This window comes from Eriocheir sinensis, chromosome 34 (assembly GCF_024679095.1).
Source record: "Eriocheir sinensis breed Jianghai 21 chromosome 34, ASM2467909v1, whole genome shotgun sequence".
Lineage (NCBI taxonomy): Eukaryota > Metazoa > Arthropoda > Malacostraca > Decapoda > Varunidae > Eriocheir > Eriocheir sinensis.
In genome coordinates this window covers 3,655,542-3,671,287 of record NC_066542.1, presented here as the reverse complement: position 1 = coordinate 3,671,287, position 15,746 = coordinate 3,655,542, and the positions used below count along the sequence as shown (strand labels likewise).

At 47.0% G+C, this 15,746-nt stretch overlaps 1 protein-coding gene across 7 annotated transcripts in view; it reads right to left on the bottom strand.

The window, feature by feature from the left end:
- The window catches only part of LOC127006914 (coiled-coil and C2 domain-containing protein 2A-like), a 37,270-nt gene that overhangs the window by 2,367 nt on the left and 19,157 nt on the right, over positions 1 to 15,746 (bottom strand). For 5 of the 7 annotated variants that reach the window (XR_007759902.1, XR_007759904.1, XR_007759905.1 and 2 more), the window contains exons 14-27: positions 15,162 to 15,347; positions 13,687 to 13,812; positions 12,744 to 12,968; positions 12,182 to 12,474; positions 10,546 to 10,721; positions 10,151 to 10,289; positions 7,382 to 7,577; positions 6,530 to 6,769; positions 5,860 to 6,150; positions 5,123 to 5,219; positions 4,727 to 4,881; positions 3,550 to 3,782; positions 2,611 to 2,794; positions 352 to 2,361 (exon numbers count right to left, since the gene is read on the bottom strand). Coding sequence is in view for 1 of the 7 variants with exons in the window: in XM_050877255.1 (XP_050733212.1) it covers positions 2,173 to 2,361; positions 2,611 to 2,794; positions 3,550 to 3,782; positions 4,727 to 4,881; positions 5,123 to 5,219; positions 5,860 to 6,150; positions 6,530 to 6,769; positions 7,382 to 7,577; positions 10,151 to 10,289; positions 10,546 to 10,721; positions 12,182 to 12,474; positions 12,744 to 12,968; positions 13,687 to 13,812; positions 15,162 to 15,347 (2,730 nt within the window). In the remaining 6 variants the exon portion in view is untranslated. Of the gene's footprint in view, positions 1 to 25; positions 2,362 to 2,610; positions 2,795 to 3,549; positions 3,783 to 4,726; positions 4,882 to 5,122; positions 5,220 to 5,859; positions 6,151 to 6,529; positions 6,770 to 7,381; positions 7,578 to 10,150; positions 10,290 to 10,545; positions 10,722 to 12,181; positions 12,475 to 12,743; positions 12,969 to 13,686; positions 13,813 to 15,161; positions 15,348 to 15,746 lie in introns of those variants that run through there. The other 2 variants (XR_007759906.1, XM_050877255.1) reach the window with 2 other exon arrangements.

Sequence of the window (15,746 nt, the reverse complement as noted above, 5' to 3'; positions counted from 1 at the left end):
ATTTGTGGCTTTACCGTGTAGCGACCAAATTTGTGGCTTTACCGTGTAGCAGCGACGGGCCAAATTTGTGGCTTTACCGTGTAGCAGCGACGGGCCAAATTTGTGGCTTTAACGTGTAGCAGCGACAGGCCAAATTTGTGGCTTTACCGTGTAGCAGCGACGGGGCAAATTTGTGGCTTTACCGTGTAGCAGCGACGGGCCAAATTTGTGGCTTTACCGTGTAGCAGCGACAGGCCAAATTTGTGGCTTTAACGTGTAGCAGCGACGGGCCAAATTTGTGGCTTTAACGTGTAGCAGCGACGGGCTAAATTTGTGGCTTTACCATGTAGCAGCGACGGGCCAAATTTGTACCATGATTGATACCCCCCAAAATAGATGATACATAATCTGATCACAAATGCTTGGATATATATTATGAAATGGTTTGTGTGAGGGGTGATTTTTTCTCATCTTTCTCGCTTGGAGGGACCATTAAGAAACATGATCCACGCTGCTACCGGGTTAAAGGTAAAACATTATATGGAAGTCTGTATTTAAACGTCCCACTTTTCCTCTGTCAGTTTTCATCTCTCCAGGTTCTCTCCTTCACCTTCCCTCCCCTAATGTATATCCACTTGGCACACTAAATTTCAGCTCCATCCCTGGCACTTTAGTATGCATAGTAACTTTAGAAACACACTCCCATAATTCATAGCTACACACACACTACATCAATACTACAGCACAAACTATCTTAATCTAGCATAAGGCAACCTGAGACTAGAAGCTAAGAGGGGTGACTGACTTCATCTGTAGCTCCCTTTCCTTGCAATGCCTTACAGTAACACATTCATTCTTTAATACTGGCAATTTAGTATGCATAGTAACTTCAGAAACACACTCTCATAACTCATAGCTACACACAATGCATCAATACTACAGCACAATCTATCTTAACCCTTTCATTGCTAAACACTCGCTGCGACCTCCAGCCGCACTCAAATCTCCTGCGTATGAGAGTGTTCCAACACTAATTCTCACAACACAGGATTGCCAATTGAGTGGATTCTTCACTAAATTTGGTGGGAAATCATATCAGCCCAGAGCGGCAAATCTACAGACGAGTAACTGGTGGATGTTCTCGCCCAATATAGCGTCATTTTTGCATAGCTTCACCTATCACCTGACTGATTCTTTGACCAAATAGTTGTAAATATTGCAGTTGGCAATACTCCCTTGCCAGAATCTGAAGAAAAGATGTCCGCAGTTCCCTCAATACGGCTGATCATCCCACACGCACCGACGTAAGTGTTAACATTCAACACTCCCTGAACGTGCATGTACGTTCGCGACAGAGGCATACATAACTGACTCCTGTAGATCTGGACCTCCTCTTTCCAATGGTGTTTTTGGTTTTTAGCTGTGATGAATAGTTTTTGAGATACAGAGGTTAAAAGAGACCCCCCATTGGGCTGCCCGACTGCGCCTGAGGGGATAGTCGCGTCCGCAAGGAAAGGGTTAATGCTTACGTACTACTACCATAAGGCAGTTTGAGACTAAAATTGAAGGGGTGACTGACTTAATCTGTAGCTCCCTTTCCTTGCAATGCCTCACACTAACACATTCATATTTTACTAGAAATGTTGCGTATTTACTCCCGTCACCTCAGTCATGTTAGTGATGCTGGTACTGCTTAACCCTGACACTGATACTGAACTAAATGACCCGGATAAAAATTGACTAGGAGTTGCAAGGAGCTATTGAATCCCCTATGACTAGTTTCTGAACACAATATTTCTTCTTAAACACTATCACAAGCTCACTTTGGATAGGGGATTAGATTCTATGACTAGTACAACACTGATCACCCTCTTGAGGCTTCACTTCTTTAGGTTCTCTCTCCCATTAGTACAGTTTAAAACATTAAATGGAAGTCCTATATTACTCCATCTATGAAGCCCAGTTTTCTATGCCTTTCCCTCCATCTTCATATCATTAAGTTCTCTCTTTGACCCTTTCTCCAGGGCCGGAATGCTTAAAATATGACCCTCTCTACGAAGACCAATTTCCTATAGTTTACCCTCAAGACACAGAGACTCAAGGGTAAGTCTCCTACAGCTTAACTTTACCCTGCATGTCTGTCCACAAACCTTAACTTCCTATGGCTTACCCTAACAGTACAAAGCCTCAAGATCATGTCCGTTGTAGCAGGGCCGCCACGTAGACCCACACTGACAAGACTTGGCCAGGGTAAGCGTGCAAGTGGATTGCCAGGGCGAACTCCACCCCTGGGGCTTGAGTGAGGTGTACCCCTGCCCCATGAACTGCTGCCACCACCCCTGCCGCTGTGCTGTACCCCTGGTGGATGCAGACACCACACACCTGGGGAAGGAAGGGGGATGGGTGAGGGCTGGGTGAGAAGGGGAGAGATGGGAAGGAAAGGGAAGGGAAGGGAAGGGAAGGGAAGGGAAGAGAAGAGGAGAGTGTTAGAGAGAGATGAAGAGAAAAGGAAGGAAGAAAGGAAGGAAGGAAAGAAAGAAAGAAAGGAAGAAAGAAAGAAAATGACCTCAAGGGAATGGCCAAGGAAGAGAGAGCTTCTAACATGAGCCTAAGGGCATTGCATAGGCCTACCTGATGTGAGGTCATGATGGCGGCAAGTTGGGCAAGGTCAGGGTGGTGGTGGTGGTGGTGGTGGTGGAAGGGGTGCTGGTGGTGCTGAAGACTGGTGTTGGTGGTGGTGGTGGAGATGCGAGTCTTCTCCATTCCTTCAATCAGCTTCCTCAACACCTTTATGGCATGTCTGTTCCATATGGTCCTGTTGAAGGGAAGAGAAGGGATGGGATGGGATGGGAAGGGATGGGAAGGGAAGGAGTGGGAAGGAAAAAGATGGGATGGGATGAGATGGGATGGGATGGGATGGGGAGGGAAGAGATGGGGAGAGAAGGAATGGGAAGGAGAGGGAAGGAAAGAGATGGGAAGGGAAGGGATGGGAAGGGATGGGATGGGAAGGGAAGGAGAGGGAAGGAAAAAGATGGGATGAGATGAGATGGGAAGGGAAGGGATGGGAAGGGAAAGTAAGGTAAGGTAATTTAAAGGAAGGGAAGGGAAGAGATGGGATGAAAAGGGAAGGGAAGGGAAGGGAAGGGAAGGGAAGAGATGGGAAGGGAAGGGAAGGGAAGGGAAGGGAAGGGAAGGGAAGGGATGGGATGAAAGGAAGGAAGGAAGGAAGGGAAGGGAAGGAAGGAAGGAAGGGAAGGAAGGGAAGGAAGGAAGGAGATGGGATGGGATGGAGAAGAGAAGGAAGAGCGAGAGAGAGAGAGAGAGAGAGAGAGAGAGAGAGAGAGAGAGAGAGAGAGAGAGAGAGAAAAAAAACATAGTTAACAGCATATTCAATCTCTAACACAACCTCTACAGTCACATATATAACTTTCTATATATTTTCTTTTATTTTCATTTATTATATTTTATTTATCTACTATTTTTTTATTTCATGCCTATCCCTACCCCTCAAAACATCTCTACGAAACACATACGAAAAAAAAATCAACAAAAAATAAACATGTTCCAAACCTGTTCGTTCCCCTCCACTTCATAAACGCGTCCCGTAGACTCAGTTCAAGGCGTTCCTGTAGTGCCTTGACCTGCTCGGCGTCAGGGGGCAGGAGGTCAAGGCGCTGGGGCTGCACGCTGGCTAACCCCGGGTCCCTCACGCCTCCTCGGCCAAAAAACGGACGCCAGCCTGACCCTGACACATCCAGGTTAACTCTTGGAGGGTCATCGTACTTTTGAACGTTGCCCCAGATCTGTTGAGGAGGGAAGGGAGTTAGGAAGGGAAGGGGAAGGGAGGGGAAAGGAAGGGAGGGAGGGGAGAGGTACAGATGAGGGAAGGAAGGGAAGGGGAAGGAAGGGAGGGAGGGGAGAGGTACAGACGAGAGAAGGACGGAAGTTAGGAAGGGAAGGGGAAGGGAGGGGAAAGGAAGGGAGGGAGGGAAGAGGTACAGACTAGGAGGGAAGGAAGGGTTAGTGAAGGGGAGAGAAAGGGAGGGGAAAGGAAGGGAGGGAAGAGGTACAGAGGAGGAGGAGGGAAGGAAGGGTTAGTGGAGAGGAGAGAAAGGGAGTTGAAAGGAAGGGAGGGAAGAGGTACAGAGGAGGAGGAGGGAAGGGAGTGAGGAAGGGAAGGGGAAGGGAGGGGAAAGGAAGGGAGGGAGGGAAGAGGTACAGAGGAGGGAAGGAAGGGAGTTAGGAAGGGAAGGGGAAGGGAGGGGAAAGGAAGGGAGGAAGGGGAGAGGTACAGAGGAGGAGGAGGGAAGGGAGTGAGGAAGGGAAGGGGAAGGGAGGGGAAAGGAAGGGAGGAAGGGGAGAGGTACAGAGGAGGAGGAGGGAAGGGAGTGAGGAAGGGAAGGGGAAGGGAGGGGAAAGGAAGGGAGGGAGGGAAGAGGTACAGAGGAGGAGGAGGGAAGGAAGGGTTAGTGGAGAGGAAGGGAGGGGGAAGGTAGGGTTAGTGAAGGGGAGAGGAGGGGAGGGTAAAGGAAGGAAGGAAGGGGAAGGTACAGAGGAGGAGGAGGGAAGGAAGGGAGGGGAGAGGAAGGGAGGAGGAGGAGAGTTAAGAGGAGAGAGGAAGGGGACATACTTGTTATAGAGCAATCATATATCACTAATTAGAATCTCATATGCAACCCCCTAGCCAGCCTCTCTCTCTCTCTCTCTCTCACTCTCACTCTCTCTCTCTCTCTCTCACAGTCCTCACGTTGTCTTGGGTGACCAGCTGGTGGACGGCATGGAGGGGTGAGAAGGGGTGCCGTGGGTTGTAACATCGGCCAGTGGAGGGCTGCCACACCAACCACTCCCCCTGGGCTTCCTCCGTCACCACATAGCACGTCTCACCCTCGGGAACACCGCTGCCTAAGGGGGGGAAGGGGGGGGGGGATGGTGAGGTGATCGGTTATAAGGTTTTTGTGATCGATTTCGTATTTTGGATTCTGTATTTTTTTTTTCTGAGGATTATTTTGTATTAATAAGAAGTGTCCAGGCTTTAAATCTCTCTCTCTCTCTCTCTCTCTCTCTCTCTCTCTCTCTCTCTCTCTCTCTCTCTCTCTCTCTCTCTCTCTCTCTCTCTCTCTCTCTCTCTCTCTCTCTCTCTCACCCAGCAGCAGGTAGGCAGTCTTTCCCAGGTGCAGGAAGAAGCAGGTCAGCAGGACAGCATGCTCCTCCTCGTCTCCAGTCAGCATAGTTAGAAATTGCTGTCGAAATTAATAAGGGAAGGGAATGAATAAGGAAGGGAAAGCTTGTAACATGGGCATTCTATAGGCACTGAGAAGGGCCAAGGAAGGGAGAGCTTGTAATATAACACACTGATTAAAGACTGTAAGGTTAGGTTAGGTTAGGTTAGGAAGGAAGCTTGTAACATAGACACTTATTAAGCACTGGAAGGTTAGGTTGAGTTAGGTTAGCACAGGAAGCTTGTAACATAGGGACTGATTAAGCATTGGAAGGTTAGGTTAGGTTAGGTTAGGTCAGGAAGGAAGGAAGCTTGTAACATAGACACTTATTAAGCACTGAAAGGTTAGGTTGAGTTAGGTTAGCACAGGAAGCTTGTAACATAGACACTGATTAAGCACTGGAAGGTTAGGTTAGGTTAGGTCAGGAAGGAAGCTTGTAACATAGACACTGATTAAGCACTGGAAGGTTAGGTTAGGTTAGGTCAGGAAGGAAGCTTGTAACATAGACACTGATTAAGCACTGGTGGGTTAGGTTGAGTTAGGTTAGCACAGGAAGCTTCTAACATAGGCACTGATTAAGCATTGGAAGGTTAGGTTAGGTTAGGTTAGGTTAGGAAGGAAGCTTGTAACATAGACATTACTCAGACCCTATAAAACCTACCTCAGAGTTAGCCCAGATGTCTCCAGCCCCAGGGAAGAGTGTGAGGTCCGCCAGGGAGGGGATGAGCGACACAAACCAGGCAACGCGACGCACGGTGGCGGCAGGATCCTCACATACCAGCTCCTGGGGGGGCTGCAGGGGCCTGAGGTATCGTGTAAGGCAGACGAGACGGCCAGAGAGGTCCAAGACATGGGTGCGGAATTTGCGTCGAGGGTAGCGAGCGGATATGCTGTCAACCCACTCTCGCCCGGCTGCCACAATCTCCTCAGGCTCGCCGGACTCAAACTGGGCCTATGGGGGTGTGAGGGAGAGGTGTTGGGAGGGAGGGATGTGTTAGAAAGGAAGAAGAGGGAGAGAGGGAGGAGGAAGAGGAGGAGGAGGAAGAGGGAAGAAGAGAGAGAGGAGGAGGAAGAGAGGAGGAGGGAGAGGGAAGGAAGGAGAGAGAAAGAGGGAGAGAAAGAAACACACACACACACACACACACACACACACACACACAGGAGAGAAAAGGGAGGAATTAGAAAGAGGAAGAGGAAGAGGAGGAGGAAGAGGGAAGAAGAGAGAGAGGAGGAAGAGAGGAGGAGGGAAAGAGGGAGAGAAAGAGAGAATCATACATACATACATACACACACACACACACGCACACACACACGCACACACACACACACACCTTGAGAGGCTCTGGAGGTGGCAGGGATGGCTCCAGGGTGATGTAGAGAGAGAGGTGGGTGGTGTTGAGGCTCCCAGTGGTGGTGGTGGAGGTGGTGTTGGTGGTGTTGAAGCGCCCTGCTGCTGCTGGTGGTGATGACACTGGGCTGGAGGTGGTGGTGGTGTGTACTGGAGTGGTGTTGAGGTCTCTGGAGTAGCCAAGCAACACCACTGGTTCTTCTAAGGCAAAGGTTCCCTCAATCTGGAGGTGGTGATGAAAATTGGTGTTGAGGATTGGTGATGAAAATTGGTGTTGAGGATTGGTGATGAAAACTGGTGATGAAAATTGGTGATGAAGATTGGTGTTGAGGATTGGTGATGAAGATTGGTGTTGAGGATTGGTGATGAAGATTGGTGTTGAGGATTGGTGATGAAAAATGGTGATGAAGATTGGTGTTGAGGATTAGTGATGAAAAATGGTGATGAAAAATGGTGATGATAATTGGTGATGAAAATTGGTGTTGAGGATTGGTGATGAAGATTGGTGTTGAGGATTAGTGATGAAAATGGTGATGATAATTGGTGATGAAAAATTGGTGATGAAGATTGGTGTTGAGGATTGGTGATGAAGATTGGTGTTGAGGATTGGTGATGAAAAGTGGTGATGAAAAATGGTGTTGAAGATGGAAGGAAGGAAGGAAGGAGGAAAAAGAAGATAAGGAGAGAGAGAGAGAGAGAGAGAGAGAGAGAGAGAGAGAGAGAGAGAGAGAGAGAGAGAGAGAGAGAGAGAGAGAAAACAGAAAAAAAAGAGAAAAAAAATCACATCACCAACTACCACCATCACCATCATCACCATCACCATCACCACACCCACCTTAGCATTAGCATATATAGTGGAGAAAGGTATGGTGAGTGAGCCCAGCCAGCGGTGGTGAAGGCGGTGGTGCAGGGTCGAAGGTCGCAGGCGTGGGTCATCCAGTAGGTCTTGGGTCACCTGGTCATAGAGGTGGAGAAACACGTCCTCCCTCACCTGCTGAAGACTGCCCGGGGAGAAGTTGTCATTGGGAGCCCTGGGAGAGAGAGAGTTACATAGATTTACATAGATATACAGGCCCAAGGGATAATTGTTAGGCATATATAGATAGAGATATGCATAGATTTGCATAGATAGTGAGACCACATAGAGAAGTGGTCATTGGGAGCCCTGGGGAGAGAGAGAGTTACATAGATTTACATAGATATACAGGCCCAAGGGATAGATTGTTAGGCATATATTGGTAGAGATATACATAGATTTGCATAGATAGTGAGACCACATAGAGAAGTGGTCATTGGGAGCCCTGGGGAGAGAGAGAGTTACATAGATTTACATAGATATACAGGCCCAAGGGATAGATTGTTAGGCATATATAGATAGATATACATAGATTTGCATAGATAGTAAGACCACATAGAGAAGTGGTCATTGGGAGCCCTGGGGAGAGAGAGAGAGTTACATAGATTTACATACATATACAGGCCCAAGGGATAAATTGTTAGGCATATATAGATAGATATACATAGATTTGCATAGATAGTAAGACCACATAGAGAAGTGGTCATTGGGAGCCCTGGGGAGAGAGAGAGTTACATAGATTTACATAGATATACAGGCCCAAGGGATAGATTGTTAGGCATATATAGATAGAGATATACATAGATTTGCATAGATAGTAAGACCACATAGAGAAGTGGTCATTGGGAGCCCTGGGGAGAGAGAGAGTTACATAGATTTACATAGATATACAGGCCCAAGGGATAAATTGTTAGGCATATATAGATAGATATACATAGATTTGCATAGATAGTGAGACCACATAGAGAAGTGGTCATTGGGAGCCCTGGGGAGAGAGAGTTACATAGATTTACATAGATATACAGGCCCAAGGGATAGATTGTTAGGCATATATAGATAGAGATATACATAGATTTGCATAGATAGTAAGACCACATAGAGAAGTGGTCATTGGGAGCCCTGGGGAAGAGATAGTTACATAGATTTACATAGGTACTGAGGCCCCATAGATAGATTGATAGGTATATATTTAGACAGAGATACATAGATTTACATAAATATTGAGACCACATAGAGATTTACATTGATATTCAGGCCACATAGAGAGAAGTTGTCATTGGGAGCCCTGAGAAGAGATTTTTACATAGATTTACATAAATACTGAGGCTCCATAGGCTGCGCGCACAACGAACGCTGGTTTTCTCGTGCGAGACACCAGCGCCAACAGGCGTCAACCGGCGCCAAGAATATCACCATGTAACTGAATGTAAGTGAGCACAGCGGAAACTTGTTTGAGCTTGTCGGCGCAGGCAGCCAGCGTCAACCAGCTAAAAGATTCCCCGAGACCATTCTTGCCTGCACCCTCGCACGAGTGACGTCGCTGTTTTGATTATGGAAGTTGAATTACTTATTAGTAAAGTGTTTGAGAGAGCGCCCTTGTGGGATAAAAGGGATAAACAACACGCAAATAGGAATGTGACTGACAAGCTGTGGAAGGAAGTCAGCAAAGAGCTAGATAGTGAAGGTAAGAACATAAAATACTTGTTATTTATGCAGTGTAGGTAATTAATATATCATATTTAACGTTCATAACATGATGTAACCATTCTTTTAGTGATGTTTTATTATTACTATGCCAAGTGTGCTCAATACGTTTAAGTATTTTACTAAATATATAAGAGAAACAATTGTGGAGGTGTTTACGATGAAAGTTTTTATATTTAACAATTCAGTCTTGCGTGCGTATTCTCGAGCGCAATTAGCTCGTCATCAGAGGATGAGTTTGACATGATTGCTCTGCACCTGTTTCTTAACGACTGAAGCAAAACTTTCCATCTCCGCGCTGGTCATAGCAGATTACCAGCGCCACGTTCCTACTTCACTACTGCGCCGCGAGTCAAGCGCGATAAACAAGTCAAGCGCAGAAAACCAGCGTCATGCAAGCAGCCATAGATAGCATGTTAGGCGTATATAAATAGAGATATACATAGATTTACATAGATATTGAAACCACATGGAGAGAGCTGTATTAGATAGATAGATAGAGGTAGAGAGAGAAGGGAAGGGAAAAGAAGATAAAGGAAGAGAGAGAGAGAGAGAGAGAGAGAGAGAGAGAGAGAGAGAGAGAGAGAGAGAGAGAGAGAGAGAGAGAGAGCACCCCTCCTCTCCTCTCCTTATCAAATCTTCCCTCCCTAACAAACCTCTCCCTTCCCTTCCTCCATCTTCTCTCCCTCTCCTCCCTCTTTCTTTCCCTCCCTCCCTCACCTTCCCTTCCCTTCCTTCCTCCATCTTTTCTCCCTCTCCTCCTCCTCCTCCTCCCTCTTTCTTTCCCTCCCTCCCTCACCTTCCCTTCCCTTCCCTTCGTCCATTCTCTCTCCTCTCCCTCCTCCCTCACCGTCCCTTCCCTTCCGTCCTCCCTTTTCTCTCCCTCCTCCTCCTCCCTCTTTCTTTCCCTCCCTCCCTCACCTTCCCTTCCCTTCCTTCCTCCATCTTCTCTCCCTCTCCTCCTCCTCCTCCTCCTCCCTCTTTCCTCTTTACCCTTCCTCAAACACTCTCCCTCCTCCTCTTTCCTCCCTTCCCTCCACCTACCGGAAGGGGAAGGAGAGTTGCTGGTTCCACGTTGGGTTGGGCCCTTCCGCCACACTGGTGCTGAGGGTGGTCCGCTGGAAGGTCACCTCCACTAAGGTCCGCACACACCCTTCATCACCACCACCACCACCAACTCCACCTGAGAGAGAGGGAGAGAGGGAGAGGGAGATTGGTGATGGTAAGGTTATTTCCACTATCATAGTTTCCTCCTCCTCCTCCTCCTTCTCTTTTTCCTTTTCCTTTTGCTCCTCCTCTTCCTCCTTCATCCTTCTCCTCCTCCTCTTCCTCCTCCTCAATCTTCTTCTTCCTCCTTCTGCTCCTCCTCTTCTCATCCCATCTCCTCTCTCCAATGTCCTTTCCTTACACTTCAACCCAAAACACACACACACACACACCTTGGTCCTGCTGCTGTGGGTCTCGGACAGGCACATTGAAGGCCCTTGCCACATGCACGATGAGCCTCACGTGCTGGTCGGTGAGGGCAGCGCCGCGAACTCGGTCCCTGGGGCGGCGCGTGGGGCGGAGCGGACGGCGGGCACGGAACACAGCTGCTAGGGAACTTCCGAGAGTGCTGAGGGGGGGAGAGAAGGGGAGGTGTGAGGGATGTGTTGGGGAGAGGAAGGAAAGACGTAAGAGTTGTGTGGTGCGATACGTATATGAATCTAAATACACTGAAATGGTTTTGAGGGAGAGGAAGAAAAGATGAAAAAGTTGTGTGTTCCGATACGCATACGAATCTAAATACACTGAAATGGTTTTGAGAGAGAGGAAGGAAAGGCATAAGAGCCGGACTAATACAAAAGTTGTGTGTCTCAGTGCCAATACGGATATGAATTTGAATACATACGAATTTGCCGTCTCTGTTGTAAAAAATAAAAAAAATAAAAATACACTGAAATGGTTTTGAGAGGGGAAGGAAAGACATAAGAGCCAGACCAATGTGAGAGTTGTGTGTCTCAGTATGAATACAAAGTTGAATACATATGAATTTTCCGTCTCCTTTGCTGTAAAAAAAAAAAGATAAAAAAAGAAAAAAAAAATGGTTTTGAGAGAGGAAGGAAAGACGTAACAGTTGGACTAATACAGGAGTTGTGTGTCCCAGCACGAATACGAATTTGAATACATATGAATTTTCCGTCTCCTTTGTTGTAAAAAAAAAAAAATCTAAAAACACTGAAATGGTTGAGAGAGGAAGGAAAGACGTAACAGTTGGACTAATACAGGAGTTGTACGTGTGTCCCAGTACGAATATGAATTTGAATACATATGAATTTGATGTCTCCTTTGCTGTAAAAAAAAAAAAAAAAAAAAACACACACACACACACTGAAACGGTTTTGAGAGGAAGGAAAGACGTAACAGTTGGACTAATACAGGAGTTGTGTGTCCCAGTACGAATACGAATTTGAATACATATGAATTTTCCGTCTCCTTTGTTGTAAAAAATAAAAAATCTAAATACACTGAAATGGTTTTGAGAGAGGAAGGAAAGACATAACAGTTGGACTAATGCAAAAGTTGTGTGTTCACGAATACGTATACGAATTTGAATATATTGAAGTGGTTTTAATTTGAATGCAAGTACGAATACTCCTTTAAAATACACACTTCTCCCTCCTCTTCCTTTCTTCCTCTCTCTGTGCTCCTCCTTTCCTCTTCCATTCTCTCTCTCCCTTCCTTTCTTCCTTTCTTTCCGCTCTCTCTCCTTCTCCTTCTCTCCACTCACCCACTATCCTGGTCTTTCTTCCTTCCTACCTTTCCCTCCCTCTCCTTTCTCTCATCCTCTCTCTCTCTCTCTCTCTCTCTCTCTGTACCTCCCTTCTCAAACCTTCCCTTTTCAATTTTTTATTCTTCCCTAAAATTCTAACCTAAATTTTTCCTTCCTCTCCCTCCCTCCCTTCTCTCTCTCTCTCTCTCTCTCTCTCTCTCTCTCTCTCTCTCCCTCCTCTCCTTTCTCTCTCTCTCCCTACCTCTTCCTCTATCCCTTCCTTCTCTCCCCTTCTCTCCCTCCTCCTCCTTCCCTCCACTCACCCAATATCCGGGATGCTCTCCTCCCTCACCAGGTCTTCAAGGGAGGGTGCCAAGGCTTCAGGGGAGTATCGGAGCTGGAGGCGTCGTCGGAGGGAAGCCAGAAGTCCCTCCACTCGCTCCCACCTTCTCTCCAACTCCTCCCCCCACCCCTCCCCCAGTAGCACCCTCACCCCTCCCCCTCCTCCTCCTCCGGCAGTGGTGTGGGGGTCTCCGTTTCCTCCGTTTTTCCCTCCAGCTGTTGGTACGATTGCCTCCACCTCCTCCTCCATCTCTCGGGTCCTCTGGTCGAAGTTCTGGAAAGGAGATTATTTTACTATTATTATTATTATTATTATTATTATTATTATTATTATTATTATTATTATAACTATTATTATTATTATTATTGTTATTATTTCTTTCTGGTTAGTTAGTTTGTCTCTCTCTCTCTCTCTCTCTCTCTCTCTCTCTCTCTCTTCCTCCTCCTCCTCCTCCTACTATTACTACTACAACTACTAATACTACCACCACCACCACCACCACTACTACTACTACTACTACTACTACCACTACCATCACAGACCTGCAGAGGGTCGCGCAGCACCTGGCACTCGAGCGCTGGCACCATCCTGGCATCCCTGTATAGAGGCTCTCCTTGGTCCCTCAGCTCCAAGACCCTCAGCCTCACGCCCCCTCCCCGCCCCCCTTCCCAGGCAGCCAGCAGCCCCCCCCCTCCATCCAGGCTGAGGTACCGCCCCCCTCCACCTCCGCCGTACATGTTCCTCCGCCGGCCACCTCCTCCTGTCTTCTGTGGGGGTGGAAGAGGAAGAGGAAGAGGAGGAGGAGGAGTGAGTATGGGTATTAGTGGAAGGTTGAAAGAAGGGATGTTTTTTGAGAAGGGAGGGAGGGAGGGAGGGAGGGAAACACTTGAAACATTTGAAACATTTGAAACATTTTATCATCCCTTTATACAATTATGTATTTACAATAATTTAGTAGTGCAGGGAGCCCATTTAAAGCTGGGAGCTTTTTGGGCAGTACTGGAAACTTAGGGAGGAAGGGAGAGGAGAGGGAGGAAGGAAGGAAGGAAGGAAGGAAGGAAGGAAGGAAGGAAAGGAAAGGGAGGGAGAGAGGGAGGAAGGAGGAGGAGAGGGAGGGAAAAGAAAGAGAAGGAATGATGAAGGAAGAAAAAGGATTGAAAGAAAAGAAGAGAGAGAGAGAGAGAGAGAGAGAGAGAGAGAGAGAGAGAGAGAGAGAGAGAGAGAGAGAGAGAGAGAGAGAGAGAGAGAGAGAGAGAGAGAGAGAGAGAGAGAGAGAGAGAGAGAGAGAAAAGAAGAAAAAAGAGGGAAAGGGAGAGGGAGTGAGAGAGGGGAAGAGAAGAAAGAAGAATGAAAGAAAATAAAAGGAAAAAGACAGAAAAAGACAGAAAGGAAAAAAAAAGAAAGAAAAATATAACACACACACACACACACACACACACACACACACACACACACACACACACACACACACACAGCATCACTAACCTTAAGATGATCAAGGAGGGCAGCATTGGCGGGGTCATTGGGGTCAAGTCGGGCCTCATGCAAGCTGTGCCCCCCCTCCCCTGGCCCCCCTCCTCCTCCACCTCCCTCGGCACCCGGCATCACCAGCTACAGAGGAAAAGAAAGAGAAAAAGAAGAGAGGGGAGGGAGGGAGAGAAAGGAAAGGAGGAAGTGAGGCAGGGTGGCATTGTGGCACTCAAGAGGCTAAGTGGCACCTCTTGTTATGTAAGGGTATTAATTTGTGAGAAAGAGTGCCATATGTTTAATCATCTACCTATATTTTTGTTTACATACTCCTTGATGACTGGTATTATGGCACTGTGGCACTCGAGAAACCCATAGTGCCAGGTCTTTGCTATGTGGCACCTCCTGTTTTGTGTGAGTATATGTTTGTTTTGGGAAGAGTGCCATATGTCAAGTTATGTATCTGTGTCTCGATTTACAGAAGAATGGCACTGTGGCACTCGAGAAACCCATAGTGCCAGGTCTTCACTATGTGGCACCTCCTGTTTTGTGTGAGTATATGTTTGTTTTGGGAAGAGTGCCATATGTCAAGTTATGTATCTGTGTCTCGATTTACAGAAGAATGGCACTGTGGCACTCGAGAAACCCATAGTGCCAGGTCTTCACTATGTGGCACCTCCTGTTTTGTGTGAGTATATGTTTGTTTTGGGAAGAGTGCCATATGTCAAGTTATGTATCTGTATCTCGATTTACAGAAGAATGGCACTGTGGCACTCGAGAAACCCATAGTGCCAGGTCTTTGCTATGTGGCACCTCTTGTATCTCTGTCTAGCTATCTATGTCTCTCTTCACTCCTTTCAATTCCTCCTTCATCCTTCATCACAACAAATAACTTTTGACACAGCAGTGAATATATATAAACATCTACACGGTCACTACCCTGAATATCTAATGCCTCTCCCCTCTGTAAACAGCATCACCAACAGCACAACACGCCAGCAGGGTAATCTGTATGTACCAAGAACACACACAGACACAGGAGCCAGACAACTTTCTGTACACGGGCCTACACTTTGGAACTCCCTGCCAACACATATAAGCACTGCCCACACCTTATATAAATTCAAATATAGTCTGAAAGAGTTCTTACTTAATCGAAACAAACAACTCATGAATCACTAATTATCTCAGTGCAATAACCTATGTACTTTTTATGTATTTTTATGTAAGAATAACCACTTCTGGTGGAAAAAAACTTATTATTATTATTATTATTACACTTTGTTACTCTCCCTTACCAGACTTTCAGAACCTTCCATGTTGTACCCTTACAGTATTCTAAACACCTTGAGCAGTCTTCCAAACACCCTTACCAAACTCAGATCCATCCATACTCCCTTTCGGTGCTCAAAACACCCTCTTGAATCCCCTTATACTCTCATCTGTTTCATCCCTCTCTCCCTCCCCTTCTTTCTCTCTCCTCCCAGCATTACCTTCAGGCCAGCAGGGGAGGCAGGAGCAGTAGTGGTAGCAGGGGGTAGTCCAGGGGGCGCCAGTACCTCCCCCTCCGCCCCAGTGGCCCACCCCAGTCTGTAGCGGAGTTCCCCTGTGGTGAAGCTTGACCCATATTGTGACCCAACACGACCACAGCCCACACCGGCGTGGCTGTGACTCACCACCTGGAGGAAGGGAAGGGAAAGGAAGGGAAGGGAAGGGAAGGGAAAGGAAGGGAAGGGTAAGGAAGGAAGGGAAGGGTAAGGAAGGAAGGGAAAGGAACAGAAAGGAAGGGAAGGGAAGGGTAGGGAAGGGTAAGGAAGGAAGGGAAGGGTAGGGAAGGAAGGGAAAGGAACAGAAAGGAAGGGAAGGGGAGAGAAAGGAAGGGAAGGAAAGGAACAGAAAGGAAGGGAAGAGAAGGGAAGGGTAGAGAAGGGAAGGGAAATGAAGGGAAGGGTAAGGAAGGAAGGGAAGGTTAGGGAAGGGATGGGAAGGGAAAGGAAGAATGAAAGGAAAAGAAAATTGATACAGAAAATAATAATAATAATAATAATAATAATAACACTACTACTACTACTAGTACT